Raw genomic sequence first — 17,091 nt, 5'->3', positions numbered from 1 at the left:
ACTGGCCAGGGATGATATAACCAGTTAGCAGACAATAGCTGTATATGATCCCTGGACAGTGACTACACTCATGTATATAGGCAGATGCAGATATCGGGTAATGTCAAACACTAAGGACAGTCAGTGTGACCAATTATACCATTACATAATACTGCCACATCATGACCCCTTCACTACAGACCCTATAACAGAGTGCAGTTACATCCAGTGACTCACAGGGGGCATCTTCTCCAATCAGAGTCTGTCACCTTTTCTTTCTCTCCATCCAGCCTGGGCCACCTTGAAGTCTGTGAATCTTCTCTCCAGAATCTGCCAGACAAATATTGTAAGCTCCAACACATACAGTAGTTAGGTCCCTTGTACCGCTATATAGTAGTTACACCCCTCTGTACCTCTATATAGTTACACCCCTCTGTGCCTCCATAGTTTTAAGGTGTCCCTGTAGTATATAGACCCCTGTGTGCTCCTCCAGGTATATACAGCCCTCCTGTGCACTCCACCATTAACATATAGACCCCCCGTGTGCTCCCCCAGTAGTATATGGCCCCCCTGTGCGCTCTCCCCAGTCGTATATAGACCCCCCGTGCACTCCGCAGTAGTATATAGCCCCCCTGTGTGCTCCTCAGTAGTATATAGCCGCCCTGTGTGCTCCCCAGTAGTATATAGCCCCTCTGTGTGCTCCCCCAGAAGTTTATAGCCCCCTGTGCACTCTCCCCAGTAGTATATAGCCCCCCTGTGCACTCACTAATAGTATATAGCCCCCCTGTGCTCTCCCCAATAGTATATAGACCCCCTGTGCGCTCTTCCCAATAGTATATAACCCCCCTGTGCTCTCCCCCAATAGTATATAGCCCCCCTGTGCTCTCCCCCAATAGTATATAGCCCCCCTGTGCTCTCCCCCAATAGTATATAGCCCCCCTGTGCTCCCCCCTAATAGTATATAGCCCCCCTGTGCTCTCCCCAATAGTATATAGACCCCCTGTGCGCTCTTCCCAATAGTATATAACCCCCCTGTGCTCTCCCCCAATAGTATATAGCCCTCCTTTGCTCTCCCCCAATATTATATAGCCCCCTTGCTTTGCGCTCCCCCAATAGTATATAGCGCCCCCCCGTGTGCTCTCCCCCAATAGTATATAGCCCCTTTGCTGTGTGCTCCCTCAATAGTATTTGGCGCCCCCCCATGTGCTCTCCCCCAATAGTTTAGAGCCCCCTTGCTGTGCGCTCCCCAATAGTATATAGCGTCCCCCGTGTGCACCCCCTCACTTATACTCACCTGGGTCCACACGTTCCTCTTCTCTTCCCTCTTGTGACCACACTGCAGCGGTCACAAGAGGGTTAGTGACGGAAGTGCGGCCACAAGAGTGACTGACAGGGAGAGAGCCAATGGCTCTCTCTCTGTCAGTGCTGCTGCTGAAGTACAGCAGCGGGTGGACAGCAGCGGACAGGGGGGGCCTGCAGCTGGCGCCATGGATGGGTAAGTAGATTACCCATCCATGACGCTCTCCCCTGACAGGCTGGTGGCTGGAGCCCTGTGCGTCCGCACTGGTCACATATAGCAACGGTGCACCTTTTGCCCTCTGGTTAAAGTGGCCCTGATTACATTTAGGGAGTTATGCCTGATTGAATTCTGCAATCCTGTACATCCATTATATATTATTTATGCTGACCTTTCACACTTATTTGTACTTATAATATAGGACTACGGTGTATACTTTGCTACTTTTATCTATTTGTATTGGTTGGTGAAGGTAGATCCACTGTAGTTTACCTCGATCAACGTTTGCGAGCTGCACCCATAGCTGCTAAATAAATTAATTAATAATAACTAAATGTTTTTAAAAGTTAGGAAAAAAATCCTTTACCAAATAAAAAATTACATCTCCTTTTTCCTATTTGGCAAAAAAAGGAACTTACTGTACATGGAAAATCTCTAAATGTCCAAACTAAAATTATTAATTCCACACGGTGAACCGCATATGCAAAGGGAGGAAGGATCACCAGAATTACCAATCCCTGGTCTAATGGTATCCCGGAAAAACATTGAATTAAACAGATCGAAAGGTCCAAATCTATCCCATTTTTTTTTAAAGTAAAATTAAACAGAGAAGAGGAGGTTGGAGCTGTGAATATAATTCTATGTGTTGCAAAAATAATGAGGGAGATATTTATGGTGTTTTCCTATAGTCAGATTCTCTCTGTTTCCCATAGCAACCAATCACAGCTCAGTTTTAATTTCTCACATTGCTGTGGTAAAGTGAAAGCTGAGCGGTGATTGGTTGCTATGGACAATGAAAGCTAAACTGTCATCGGTTGCTATGGAAAATGAAAGCTGAGCTCTGATTGGTTGGTATGGACAATAAAAGCTGAGCTGAGATTGGTTGCTATGGACAATGAAAGCTGAGCTGAGATTGGTTGCTATTGAGTTGACAAAGGAGCAAACCTTGCATCATAAATCTTCTCAAAGGTTCCTAATAATCATAATCCAGTCTTTCTATGATGGAGTTACTAATAGGACGTGAAAATATGAAGCATATATTTTACATATACGGGATTATCAGAGGTGTCACAGGTTTCTGAAAACCTCAGAAGAGAAGTCCATGAGCCTGATCCAAAAGTGAACACCATAGTGATGGCAGCATGGCAATGTTTAGGGGGTGTGATATCCTCCTGCACCCGATTTACCAAGATTCAATCAATACATGGTGCAGGACTCAGGGGCGGGATTTTGTTAAAGCCGACATACACATACATTGGTCTTGATTAATCCCCCTCCAACTTTTTGGGTATAAACATAGTCCAGCTATAATATTTAGTAAGTCTCACACATCGGTAGCTTCCAAAAGGATTTTAAAAATTGCCAAGCGTAAGGATCGAGACAAGGACCAAATTTTAATGTCTAGACACTTGGATCACCTCCAAAATGTCTCTTCTAGTGTACCCTAAGGGCAATGTATGGCAAAAGTGGCCGCAATTGTTCAGTGAAAGGACAGTTGGGGGCCGGGAACAGGATTTTGGGGATCCAAGACTGTGTGTGAGGAATGGAGGCCAGCCTGTCTGGTCTGATCTCAAAGAAGACCTACCAAAGCACAAATTGTCAAATAGTTCCCCCTGATTATGATAGGAAGGTGTCAGTCCACACGGGGCATTGCAGCTTGGATATGTGGCTGTATGGATACAGTCACCTTGACCCCAGTCCATGGCTGAACGTGCTCATGTAAGAGCATGTACACTTCAGAACTAGGCAATAGAGTAATGGAAGACGGCAACCAAGTCTGGTGAATGACATTACTATCATGTGGCCGACTTAGTGCGTGTGCGCCACCTACCTGTGGAAGAGATGACACCAGGATGGAAAGAAGAAGACAAGCCGGTGGGGGCAGTGTGATTGGCAATGTTCTCCTTGAGACCTTGTTATCTGGCATCATGTGGATGTTAGACCACCTACCTAACCATTATACACACCAAGTCACCCCTTCATGGCAGTGAGACCCCCTAATCCCTCTTTTTTTTCATCGAGTTACTTGTCAGTTCCATGATCTACTGTTTCCTGCCGTCCGGATCACCCATAACATATGGAGATAACATATGGTTAGACGTAGACCAAAGCAGCATGTGGGAGCCCTGCCCGTCCTGTATCTTTATTATAGGAGGTTGTGTGTGTCTCAAGATATGCCTATGAGAAATGGAGGTTGATTTAAGTTTTTTTTTAGGGGAGGGTGCTTTTAAAACTTAAAAAAAAGTGTGTGTGGGTGGGGGGGGGTTGAACTTTTTAACTATATATTTTTTTCATAAACAATCGTTTAAGTATAAAGTGCAATGCAAAGCTTTTATACTACATTGATCTGTAAAATCAGCACCCTACAAGTACAGTCTGCCAGACCAGATTCTATTAGTTGAGTTAACATGGTAGCCGCAGGGGTCTTCAGGAAGCCGCTGGGTGACATGGTAACAATCAACACCCAATGATTGCTTTGCATGGGTGCCAATCAAAGGTCTGACAGGGTGTGCACCTGCCAAACAGCCACCTAAATGCTGCTAACACATTTAAGGGGTTAAATGATTGTCATTACCGGGATTAGTGATGTCACTAGCGGCAGGTGGCTGCTGCACATAGCGGTTGACCCTCCTTAGTCTGCTCCATACTCCGCTGCCTGCCATGTGTAACTTCCATCGCCACAGGCTTAACCAGTTGTAGTTATATCTTTAATGTTATTTATGCTCATATGTTTGCAGGTGTCATTTGTAAAAAGAAAAAAGTGTAAGTACGGCTTTCCTTACTTAAACGGGTATTCTAGTATCAGAAAAATGTATTTAAATAAAGCAATCCCCCCCAACTATAGAACCAATATAGCGCTATCACTCATAGTACTGGCTTCAGCATGGTTTTCCATGCAAATAGAAGGACTTCAAAATCGGCATTGTCCCAGGCTCCTCCCTCTCACTAGTGACAATGCTTCCTCCTCTGATGTCACAGGAGGCGTGGCTGGATATTGTCTCTGAGCTTTAGTTCCGCCCCCTGAATGATGTCACCATCTCTGACCAGCCCCTCCAGCCTACGTCACCATCTCCCTGGGACTAGAAAGGAAAGCAGCACTCCTGCTTAATAGTTTTGGTAATTTATCTGTATATTTAGTGTGAACTTGATGTTTTTTTTCTATAGGTCGTATCAAATGAAAACCTCTGACAGTCCAGAAAACGGTAACTAATATTTCGTCAAATCATATCAGTGCGGGGAAATTATGTTCCTTACTAGAGATGAGCGAACCTGGAGCATGCTCAAGTCCATCCGAACCCGATCGTTCAGCATTTGATTAGCGGTGGCTGCTGAAGTTGGATAAAGCTCTAAGGTTGTCTGGAAAACATGGATATAGTCATTGGCTGTATGCATGATTTCCACATAGCCCTAGGGCTTTATCCAAGTTCAGCAGGCCCCGCTAATCAAATGCCGAAAGTTCAGGTTCGGATCGATTCGAGCATACTCAAGGTTCGCTCATCTCTATTCCTTACATGTCCTCCTTATATTTCCTGGCCCAAGCACTCACACACATGTGTAGGACTGAATCTGAATTAGCTGCTCAATACAAAGCAAACTGTAATCCTCAATTCAAATATGTGTAAGTAAGTAAGCTGAAAACTAGAGATGAGCGAACCTTGAGCATGCTCGAGTCGATCCGAACCCGAACTTTCGGCATTTGATTAGCGGTGGCTGCTGAAGTTGGATAAAGCCCTAAGGCTATGTGGAAAACATGGATATAGTCATTGGCTGTATCCATGTTTTCCAGACAACCTTAGAGCTTTATCCAAGTTCAGCAGCCCCAGCTAATCGATCGTTCAGGTTCGGATGGACTCGAACCCAAACCCGGTTTGCTCATCTCTACTGAAAACCCATACCTGCCTGTTACAATAATCCTGTCCCACCACACCACTATCTGAAAACAGCTTCCCTTACTTTGGGCTCTGGCGCTGTCAGATTAGGTGACATTCCGATAATATATTTTTTTTTTATAAAATATGAAAAAATTAAAAAAAACATACACATTTTTTATTTTCAACCCAAATGACAAATCTACACAATTATCCTGCACAATGAAAACTCTTAACAATTAAAAAATAAAAAGAGAAAAAAAAAAAATTCAAGTTGTAAGAAAAAGGTACCAATAAAAACACCAGAAAAAGTGATAAAATTGATTTTTTTTTTAATTACTCACACTCTCCAAATAAATTGGTAAGTTATATGAAGCCGAAATGACACCATTAAAATGACAACCTGTCCAACAAAAAACAAGCCCTAATATGGCTATACCAAAAAAAAAGGAAAACCATTTGGGCAATAAGAAGCAAAAGTCCCTATTTCATTTGTACTACACCCAGCAACGGATATGTTTAGTTAATTCTGATTGGCTGTGCAACTACCCATGATCTTTCCCGTGTCCCAACAAAAGCTGAGCTGTGATTGGTTGCTATGGGCTGCAAAGTGATGTCTTGCTTATAGTACTTCACTGCTATAATCTACAAACACTGGCTGAATACCTGCGTTTACTGCAAACATTTGTAACTTTATTTTGTCTTCCGTTTCTAGCAGAATTAACTTCAGAAGAGAGACCGTATTGTGAGATCTTAAGAAAGGTCAGAATATAGAATTACCTTCAAACTGTTAAGTGTTTGTGGAGGATTTTGTACCCAAAATACTGACACCAAGTGGTTGGATGATTGCATAACCAGATGACCACATGATACACTAAGGCATTTACATATGTGGGCAAAAGTGGACTTGCCACCCAATTGTTTAGCCTATGGAGGGCGCTGTGCTCCACATTCACCAGTCAGGGGTTGGAAGTTAAGGGAGAGCAATGATGAAGAACACCCACTCACCAGTGCAGTGTAGAATGGCTTCTGCTACACTCACACTCAGCACCCAGATTGAACTGTTGTACAGGAAGATCCTGCTCACCAATAATATAGAGAGTGGCTTCTTCTACACTTACAGTGAGCGGCACATCAAAATGCTACAAGGGAATGTACAATGTGACATGGGCAGGACAAAACCAAGAGAGGTTGCCTCCTGCTACACTCACAGTCAGCACCCACATCAAAGCAGTGTTCATAAATGTACAATGTAATAGTGGAAATATAAAACCAGCAGAAAGCTGCTCCTGCTACACTCACAGTCAGCACCTACATTGAAAGAATGTACAAAACCAATAGATAGTGACTAGAGATGAGCGAACCGGGTTCTAGTCCATTAGCGAGGGCTGCTGAACATGGATAAAGCTCTAAGGTTGTCTGGAAAACATGGATACAGCCAATGACTATATCCATGATTTCCACATAGCCTTAGGACTTTATCCAAGTTCAGCAGCCCCTGCTAATCAAATGCCGAACGTTCGGGTTCAGATGGACTCGAGCATGCTCCAGGTTCTCTAATAGTTCTCTAATAGTGACTCCTGCTACACTCACAGTGAACGCCCATATCAAAGACTTGTATGGGAATGTACATCATGATGGGGGTTTACGAAGGCAACAGTAATGTGTCTCCTGCTACACTTACAGTGAACGCCTATATCAAAGACTTGTATGGGAATGTACAGTACGTACATCATGATGGGGGTTTACGAAGGCAACAGTATGTGTCTCCTGCTACACTTACAGTCAGCACCCACATTGAAGCACTGTACAGAAATGTACAAAATCAATAGATAGTGGTTCCTGCTACACTCACAGTCGGCGCCCATATTAAAACAGTGTTCATAAATGTAGAATGTAATGAAGGAAATACAAAACCAGTAGAAAGTGGCTCCTGCTACACTCACAGTCAGCGCCTACAACAAAGCCTTGTGCGGGAATGTACACTGTGGATGTACACTCCCAGCTATACTCAACACTCCCAGCTATACTCAATATTCCCAGCTATACTCAACACTTCCAGCTACACTCATATTGAAGCGCTGTACAGGAATTTGCAAACCCAATAGACAGTGGCTCCTGCTACACTCACAGTGAACACTAAATATTAAAGACTTGTATGGGACTGTATATCAGGATGAAGGTTTACAAAATGAACACAGCATCAAATCCGCACCATTAAATCCGCTGCGGATCCGCAGCAGATCCGCAGCAGATTTGACAGTGCGGATTTAATGCTGTGTACATTCATTTAGTCAAATCCGCTACGGATCTGCTGCGGATCCGCAGCGGAAAATCCGCTACGTGTGAAGGCACCCTTAGGGATACATTTTCTATCACAGCATCTATCACGGCATCCTGGGATGGGCTATCTACTATTTATACATAATCCTTCACTGATGTAATATAATATATCTGAATTAACTGTACAGTCCACCTATTATAGTGAATTATCTGCTTCTTAGTTATACAGTACATGTGTACACTCTGTTACTGATCTAAAAGTGAGAATATAGACCATCATCTGGTATTGGTAGTCCCTGTATGTGTAAGTTACTGGTATCTAGATTATTTTATATTCTTTATAACATTAAACATTCTTTTATTAATCAGCCCTAATAAAGCAGTTATTACTGTTAGATAATTGTCATTTTAAAGTGACACTGTCACCCCCATTATTCATTTTTCAATCTTTAAAGATGTGTGTAACCCGCAAATAGCTCTCTGCATACCTTTTTGTGTTTTTTTTTTTTCATGAGGCGGGTTGCTGAGAAATTATAACTTTGCTGAGTGTCTTCTAGCGCCACTGGGTGGGGCTTAGTCCCTGAAGCGCCACATAGCCCCGCCCAGTACATTGCTGTTGACCCCGCCCCCTTTGGCACGTCATATCTCCCGGCCGACGCTCACAGTCTTGAGTACTCCAGGACGTCGGTGACGTGCGCGTCCACATCCCCCTGCGTCCGTCAAGTGATGCGCAGGCGCAGAAGGTGACCACCGGGTCACCCACATCCTGCGGATTATACCAGCCGCACAGTCCCTCGCCGTTCCGAACGCTCCTGAGCCCTCGCTGCGGCTGTGAATCTCCTCACAGCCAGCAGCGAGGTGCAGAGATAGTTCGCAGACGCACTGCGGCGTCCACCTTGCACTGCGCATGCGCCGAAAAGAATCTCCGCATCTCCGCGCCTCGCTGCTGGCTGTGAGGAGATTCACAGCCACAGCGAGGGTTCAGGAGCGTTCGGAACGGCGAGGGACTGTGCGGCTGGTATAATCCGCAGGATGTGGGTGACCCGGTGGTCACCTTCTGCGCCTGCGCATCACTTGACGGACGCAGGGGGATGTGGACGTGCACGTCACCGACGTCCTGGAGTACTCAAGACTGTGAGCGTCGGCCGGGAGATATGACGTGCCAAAGGGGGCGGGGTCAACAGCAATGTACTGGGCGGGGCTATGTGGCGCTTCAGGGACTAAGCCCCGCCCAGTGGTGCTAGAAGCACTCAGCAAAGTTATAATTTCTCAGCAACCCGCCTCATGAAAAAAAAAAATACAAAAAAGTATGCAGAGAGCTATTTGCGAGTTACACACATCTTTAAAGATTGAAAAATGAATAATGGGGGTGACAGTGTCACTTTAAGCCCTATTTATAGAAAAAAAAAATTGCTGTCCAAATATTCAAAGCAAACTAATTTGCAACTTATCACTAGAGATGAGCGAATACGATTCAATCGAGTAGTGAGGCGAATACGCAGGAAACATTCAAAACCCTCCCATCGCAGTTGGCGCTTTTTTTAATCCAATGACCATGCAGGGAGGGCGTGAGGGACCCTGGGAGTACGCGTGCAGCGGGAAAACGGTGTCTACCCTTATTGGATGGCTGAACCGCATGACCTCTAAATTTCATCCTAGCCAGGGAGAGATCTTGGAGCAGGGAGAGATAGGTTTTAGTAGCGTTTTGGTTAGGCAGGATTACTACTGAACCCAAAAGTCCTTTTCAGGGCTAAGATCCAGCGAAAAAGTCATCTCTAAATCCAAAGCTTCTCAGTGCTAAGAAATAGATGATATAACAGCAGCATCAGCATCAGGTGTATTCATTCCAGTACCCTGTGTGTACAAGTGACTTAGTGTCCCTGTTTAACACCACTAAGGGCACGTTTTACATACTGTTCCAGTAACGTTCGTACAGCATGACGTGTGATACGCGCGAATAACATGACGCTCTGCAGACGCACATTGGAATCATGTATGTGACGCTGCGCAAGAAATACGAACGAAATGTGTGAACATTGCCATAAATGTTCGTAAAGCGTTCACAAATATTTTTCCTTCGCAACTGCGGAGAGTGGCATTATACTGCGATTTTGGGGTGTTGGGTGCACCCAGGCATGCTCCCCCTAATGTCCTAGTGTCATTCTGGAGGTGTTCGCACCGTTTAGGGAGGTTTCATTGGGGACTTGATGACCTCCAAGTGGTCAAATCTTGATTTCCAAGTGGCGTAAATTTTTTTCCCATAGACTATAATGGGATCGAATACTCGTTTGAAAAGTCGAATATCGGTGCCTATTCGATTCAAATTCTCGAAAGTCGAATATTTCACTTCTCGCTCATCTCTACTTATCACCTTTCAGAACACAGGACCTAATGAAGGAGCGGAGAGTAAGGAAGGAGCAAAGGAGGAGAGGAAGGAGAGCGAGAAAGATGATGCAAATGTGAGTAGCATCAGATGCAACTTGTTTTGAAAAGTTTTGAATGTTCAGATCACAACCGATCAGGAGAAGTCCACACCAAGGCCGTATTCCCCCCTAAAAAAAAGAGCAGCAAAAATAATAATATTAATAATAATATTTATTTGTATAGCGCCAACAGATTCCGCAGCGCTTATTTAAATACATAAATACATTACAGGTTATATATTAAATTATACAATGAATAAATTACAATAACAAATTAGTGACCTGCTCTCAAGAGCTTACAGGCTAGGATGACTGGGAGTAACACGAGAGGCAACAAGTGCTTTATTTTTTAATGTTCCAGTCATTGTACATGGAATCTCTTAGTGCCTATAGGCGCCTGGGCAAGCCAGTCACATTCCATTTAAGCTCAGATAACAAGGACAGTGTACCTAGCACCAAAGAAGTTATAGAGAGGGGATAGCAAAGGGAGACGAGATTACGAAATGTTATAAACACGCCTGAAGAGATGGGTCTTTAGGGCGCGCTTGAAACTGGGGATGTTGGAAATAAGTCTGAGGTCTTTGGGTAAAGAGTTCCAGAGAACTGGTGCAGCACGAGAGAAGTCTTGGAGGCGGGAATGAGAAGTTCTGATTAAAGAAGAGGTTAGTGTAAGATCATTAGCAGAACGCAGAGCACGGGAAGGATGGTAGGTGGAGATGAGGGAGGAGATGTATGGAGGGGCAGAGTTGTGGAGAGCTTTATGGGTGAGGGTGAGGAGCTTGAAGGGGATTCTGGATTTAATGGGTAACCAGTGCAGTGACTGGCACAGAGGGGAGACATCGGTATAGCGGCTGGAGAGGAAGATGAGCCTGGCTGCTGCGTTAAGGATAGACTGGAGAGTGGAGAGCTTAGAGAAGGGAAGACCGATTAGAAGGGAGTTACAGCAGTCAAGACGGGAATGGATCAGGGCGACAGTCAGAGTCTGAGCGGTGTCAGTGGTGAGGCGGATTCTGGAGATGTTTTTGAGATGATGATGATGACAGGAGCGTGTAAGCAGGGGTGGATTAACTTTACCATAGGCCCCGGGCTGTTCACCAAGCCTGGGCCCCCCCACTGTAACTATGGAAGCACTAGCCTGGTGTTCATAGTACAGGACAGATAATGTCATGATGTCCTGATTTGTTTAAAATTGCCATAAAAAAATTCTGCAAATCATGGCAGAAGTGTAGCCAGGAGACAGTACACCACTGAAAGTATTAGTCTTTTTGGGTGGTCATGGGCCCCCCAGGAGCTCAGGGCCCCGGCTGCCGCCTGGAACGCCCCTGTTATAATCCACTACTGCGTGTAAGAGCTTGGATATAGGGAGTGAAGGATAGGTCAGAGTCTAGCATGACCCCCAGACATCGAGCCTGATGCACAGGAGTTATGCTAGCACCACAGACTGAGAGGGAGAGGTCGGGTTTAGGTTTGTTAGAGGGAGGAAATACAAGAAGTTCAGTTTTAGAGAGATTAAGTTTGAGGAACAGAGAGGTCATAGTGTTAGAGAGAGCAGATAGACAGTCACTTGTATTTTGCAGGAAGGCAGGGGAGATGTCACGGAAGAAGTATATAACTGGGTGTCATCAGCAAAGAGATGGTATTGCAGGCCAAACCTGCTGATGGTCTGTCCAATGGGGGCTGTATAGAGGGAGGAAGAAAACCAGGAGAGAACAGAGTCCTTAAGACCAAGAGAGCTGAGCATGGAGAGGAGAAGCTGGTGGTCCACAGTGTCAAATGCTGCTGAGAGATCCAGGAGAATCAGCAAGGAGAAGTTTCCTTGTGACTTGGCCTTTAGCAGATTGTTTGACACCTTGGTGAGAGCAGTTTCGGTGGAGTGAAGGGGTCGGAAGCCGGACTGTAGAGGGTCAAGAAGAGAGTTATCAGAGAGATAGCGAGTAAGGCGAGAGTAGACAAGACGTTCCAGGAGCTTAGAGATGAAGGGGAGATTGGAGACAGGTCGATAGTTGGCTGCACAGGATGGGTCTAGAGAAGGTTTTTTCAGTAGCGGGGTGATTACAGAGTGCTTGAATGAGGAGGGAAAGATACCAGAGGAGAGGGAGAGGTTGAATATTTTGGTGAGGTGAGTAGTGACAGCAGGAGAGAGGGACTGGAGAAGGTGTGAGGGAATAGGGTCACTAGGGCAGGTAGTAGGACGAGAGGAGGAGAGGAGCTTGGAGACTTCTTCCTCTGTCACTGGATCAAAAGCAGAGAGTGTAGAGAAGGTGGGAGAGGGGATGGGATCTATGGGGCTTTGGGGCTGGGAGGTGATTTCAGAACGGATGGTGTAAAATTTGGATTTGAAGTAGGAGGCCAGGTCTTCAGCACAGAGGTCAGTGATAGGTGACTGAGCTTTGGGCTTGAGAAGAGAATTAAAGGTGTTGAAAAGGCGTTTTGGATTTTTTGACAGTGAAGAGATGAGGGAGGTGAAATAAGATTGTTTGGCAAGGTGAAGGGCAGAGTAATAAGATTTGAGGGTGAATTTGTAATGAATTAAATCCGCGGAGGTTCTCGATTTCCTCCACAGACGTTCAGCAGTCCTAGAGCACCGCTGAAGAAAGTGAGTTTCTGGGGTGTGCCAGGGCTGCCGGCATCTGTGGCGGGGTGTGCGGAGAGTAGGGGGGGCTACAGAGTCTAGGGTCGTTTTCAGAGTGTTGTGGTAGTGTTGTGCGGCCGTGTTTGGGCAGGTGAGGGATGAGATTGGGGACAGTGAGGATTGTAGGGAGTCTATGAGATGTTGAGTGTTGATGCCACGCAAATTTCTATATAAGTGTGGGGTAGGAGTGTCAGGAGGGGGGCCATTGTTTGTAATTGTGAAAGAGAGAAGGTTGTGGTCTGATAACTCTGAGGGATCATTTGTGAAGTTGGAGATGGAAAAGTGGCGGAAGAAGATCAGGTCCAGGGAATTCCCACCCTTGTGTGTAGGAGAGTTCGTTAGCTGTGAGAGGCCGAAAGACGTGGTTAGAGAGAGAAGCTGAGAGGCGTGAGAGGAAATAGGAGTATCGACAGGAATGTTGAAGTCGCCTAGGATTAGTGTGGGAACTTCAGCAGATAAGAAATGAGGGAGCCAGGTGGCAAAGTGGTCAAGGAATTGTCGTGGAGAGCCAGGGGGACGATAGATAACAGCAACTCTGAGGGGAAATGGGTGGAAGAGGGTGGGAAGAGGGAAAATGGTCTGAGGGTGTGAACCTCAAAGGAAGGGAATGAGAGTGAGGGCTCAGGGGGAATGACCTGGAAGGTGCACTGCGGGGAGAGAAGAACACCAACTCCTCCACCATGCCTACCCTCAGGTCTGGGGGTGTGAGAGAGAAGAAGACCACCATAGGATAGAGCAGCAGGGGAAGCAGTGTCCGATGGTTGTAGCCAGGTTTCAGTGAGAGACAGAAGGGTGAAAGATTTAGCAATGAAAAGATCATACAGTTTTTTTCCCCTTATTATTTACTATTAAATTACAATTATTATTTACTACTACTAATAATAATAATAATTATCCTATTATTACTGCATTTGTGTATAATAATTGAATCATCATAGTTATTTATATATCTTTATTACTATTAATACATTACATTCATCTGCCTAGGGGAACATTCTGTATTCTGAATTAAACAAAGCCAAGCTGCAACAAAGAAGCCCAGCTTCCTACCAGCATCAAGAGGAACAAGTAGTCTATGCCGCCGTCATCAATCCAGAGTCTAGAAAATAAGAAGAGACAGACGTGTGCTACTGTACGGATGGAGAGAAAAATTACCTGTTATGTATATTGCAGCAATTAACTTTGCTCAACAGCAGAGTATTAAACTGCCCTTAAGTATATGTGGTATATGTGGGAACTGCCAGGCCCATACTACCAAATAACAGGATGCTACCAGCCAGGAGCCCATATATACAATAACACAATGAAAAGAGAAAAAAGGTCTGGTACTTGCAAAAGTCATTGATATCCAAAAAATGTCCAAAAGCACAAAAAAAATGGTAAAACTAATTTATTCTATAAAGCAGAAGAATGACGCATTTCAGGAGTCCAACTCCCTTCTTCAGAAAAGATTTTTTTCCTATCAGTGTCCATTAAAGGTGTTGTCTGCTAAGCCTGACTACAAGGGAGATTGTTTGTAGTCAGGACTAACTAGTAAACCAAAAATTTCTGTACAACGGTAACAAACACCCCCAGCACCAAAACAGGAGAATATACAACTAAGGTACATTACACAGTGGTGGACTGTTATAGCTAGTGGAACCGAAATATACAAAGGCTTTTGCTTCTAGCTTTATATTATAGAATATATGTGTGCAGAGCTCTACAAGTCTTTCTATTTGTGCTTAGCAACTTTGCTGAACTGTTCGGGTCTGGCAACATACTCTGAACCCATTTGACTCCCGTTGGCTGGAAAAGTTTGATGCTTCTCTTGAGTTGCCAGGAAAATGTGGATACAGCCTATGACCTATGGCTGTGTCCATGTATTCCAGGTCTCCCTATGGCAGCATTGGACTTCTCCAGCCACTGGGAGTCAAATGGGTTCAGAGAACGTTACCGGACCCAAACAGTTCAGCAAATCAGCACTACATCCTATGTCCTGCCAGCTATATCACTAAGCTTATATACAAAGCAGGATATCACAGTTACTAGTATATCACCTAGAATGTGTCATGTTAAATCTTCAGCTTTAGATGTGTCAGAAGTAATAATAAATGTGTTATCGGTCATAACATCACACATCCATATGTTGTAGCTGATGTCTCTGATGTGTCTTGTATCCAGGATGCCCAGTTTCGTTGTTGTACAGTAACGGCTGGGAGGAAGATAACACCAAAATGTATATAAGATGTAGCAACTACAGTATAATAATGAGGAAAAACTCTAAAACCATCTTTAGATCCGGCCAGTTCTGGTCACTTCCTAGCTGTGCTAGCTATGGTCACGTCTACTGAGCGGCATCGGCATGGGGCACCTGGCTGGCTCCATAGGAAACTGACAGCATTTGGCAGTCCTAAAGATTTCCTCTTCCCCATCAAGTATCTAGTATGGTGGCGTCATAGGATACAGTGGTGGATGTTGTGCCATAACTTTTAGTTTGCCATTGTAAGATCTGTGTGACATCTTGGTTTTTCGAGATGACTTGTAGATTATACAATCCCCTTCCTTGCATGAGTAATGAAGACCAAGTAAGCCGCTACGTCTTATAGAGTCCAGGAGGTTACAGATAGACTGAGCATGCCTGACCCACCTTAATGGGTCATAACTAGAGATAAGCGAATTTGCCGAAGTTCGGGTTTGTATGAACCTGAACTCTCGGCATCAGATTCCCGCTGTCTGGCCGCTCCGTGGAGAGGGTGGATACAGCCTAAGGACCGCCTGGAAAACTGGGATACAGCCTATGCCAATGTCTGTATCCCAGTTTTCCAGGAGGCCCTCAAGATGTATTCACCCTCTCCACGGAGCGGGCAGACAGCGGGAATCAGAAGCCTAGAGTTCAGGTTTATACGAACCCGAACTTCGGCAAATTCGCTCATCTCTAGTCATAACCAGGGGCAACAGGTTATGAAAATAATGCAGTGACCTATGGGATAAGTAAATCCTTGAGTGACATCCTTGGATCCCCTGCTGACCACCGGCTGCTACATCTGAACCTGACTGAGCACTGACAGCAGCTCAGCCAATCACTGGCTGAGGAGAGACGACGCCCTAACCAGTGATTGGCTGAGCGGCTGTCATTACAAACACTAGTCCATCTTGGAAGTAGCAGCAAGAATGTTCAGCAGGGAACCTGATGATGTCACAGGACGATCCCCTGAGGGAGTACGGGGGTGAGGAAAGGGGTTTTCTTCATTTCTTTGTCATCCCAAAAATATATATTTTAAAAAAAAATTGTAAGGACAATGGGGGATATTTATCAAACATGGTGTAAAGTGAAACTGGCTCTGTTGCACCTAGCAACCAATCAGATTCCTCCTTTCATTTTCCAAAGAGTCTGTGAGGAATGAAAGATGGAATCTGATTGGTTGCTAGGGGTGACTGAGCCAGTTTCACTTTACACCAGTTTGATAAATCTCCCCCAATATCTCTATATTGGACCAATTTAGCTTTCTGATACAATTAGAATATTTTTTAAATTTTACAAAGTAATAACCTCAGAATGTCTAAGACCCTTAAAGTGGATTAAAAAAAAACCATGATAAACATATACAAGTTCACCTTTAAGGCCCACCCACTTTTAATACCCCATTATATCCCATTGGGTCTCCCTGTGTAAATATATATTATATGCTGTATACTCTGCTTCTATATCATATATACATCTCTATAACAGACAAAAGCTAAAAAGAAAAGTACAAGTGACATGAAGACTTTACATCCGATGTTAATGGCAAAAATGACTGTAGAGTGTAGATCCGTCTGTCCGTTATCTGTAACATATAGGAATACAGGAGATGTTATCACAGTGTTATCAGGATATAGTATATAATGGAATAGTATAGGGCAGGGGGGTCAAACTCAGGCCTTTTACCCATCATGTCTAGAAATTATAGTATTGTAACAGCTGAAGGGTTTGACACCTGTGGTCTGGGGTATGGTCATAAAATATATGTAAACAGGGTCTTATTACAGGGCCCGACAATAAACAGTAAACGAGTGCCCATCTGCTAGATTGGTGCTTGATTACTGAGCTATTACACAGGCCGATTATCAGGCAGCAAGGGCCGCATGGACATTGTTATAGATGTCTGTGCAGCCCTTGCAATTAGTGTAAAATAATAAATATTAACTCACCTTACCATATTCCTGGGTGTCCTCAGAGGCTTTCCGCGCTGTGTGCAGCTCTGCTTCCGCTCCAGTCTTTGTAGCGATTGGCTGAGTGGCCTGTCCCTGCAAAGACCGGAGAAGCAGAGCTGCACACAGCGCAGAATGCCTTAAGGTCTGAACCTAAAGGAACGATTAGCCAATCGTTCTCTTTATTACACAGATCAATAATTGGCTGAATCTTCT

The 17,091-nt window shown here is 44.6% G+C and overlaps 1 protein-coding gene across 1 annotated transcript in view; it reads left to right on the top strand.

Moving 5' to 3' along the window:
- Positions 1 to 6,138, top strand: part of LOC138784449 (sialoadhesin-like) — a 73,022-nt gene extending 66,884 nt beyond the window's left edge. The window contains exons 7-9 of the mRNA XM_069960034.1: positions 4,234 to 4,258; positions 4,661 to 4,698; positions 6,080 to 6,138. Of these exons, the coding sequence (XP_069816135.1) occupies positions 4,234 to 4,258; positions 4,661 to 4,698; positions 6,080 to 6,138 (122 nt within the window). The remainder of the gene's footprint in view (positions 1 to 4,233; positions 4,259 to 4,660; positions 4,699 to 6,079) is intronic.
- Positions 6,139 to 17,091: the final 10,953 nt, after the last annotated feature.

The sequence above is a fragment of the Dendropsophus ebraccatus genome, chromosome 1 (assembly GCF_027789765.1).
Source record: "Dendropsophus ebraccatus isolate aDenEbr1 chromosome 1, aDenEbr1.pat, whole genome shotgun sequence".
In the NCBI taxonomy this organism is placed as follows: Eukaryota; Metazoa; Chordata; class Amphibia; order Anura; family Hylidae; genus Dendropsophus; species Dendropsophus ebraccatus.
The sequence above is the reverse complement of the archived record's forward strand: the minus strand, read 5'-3'. Positions and strand labels throughout refer to the sequence as shown.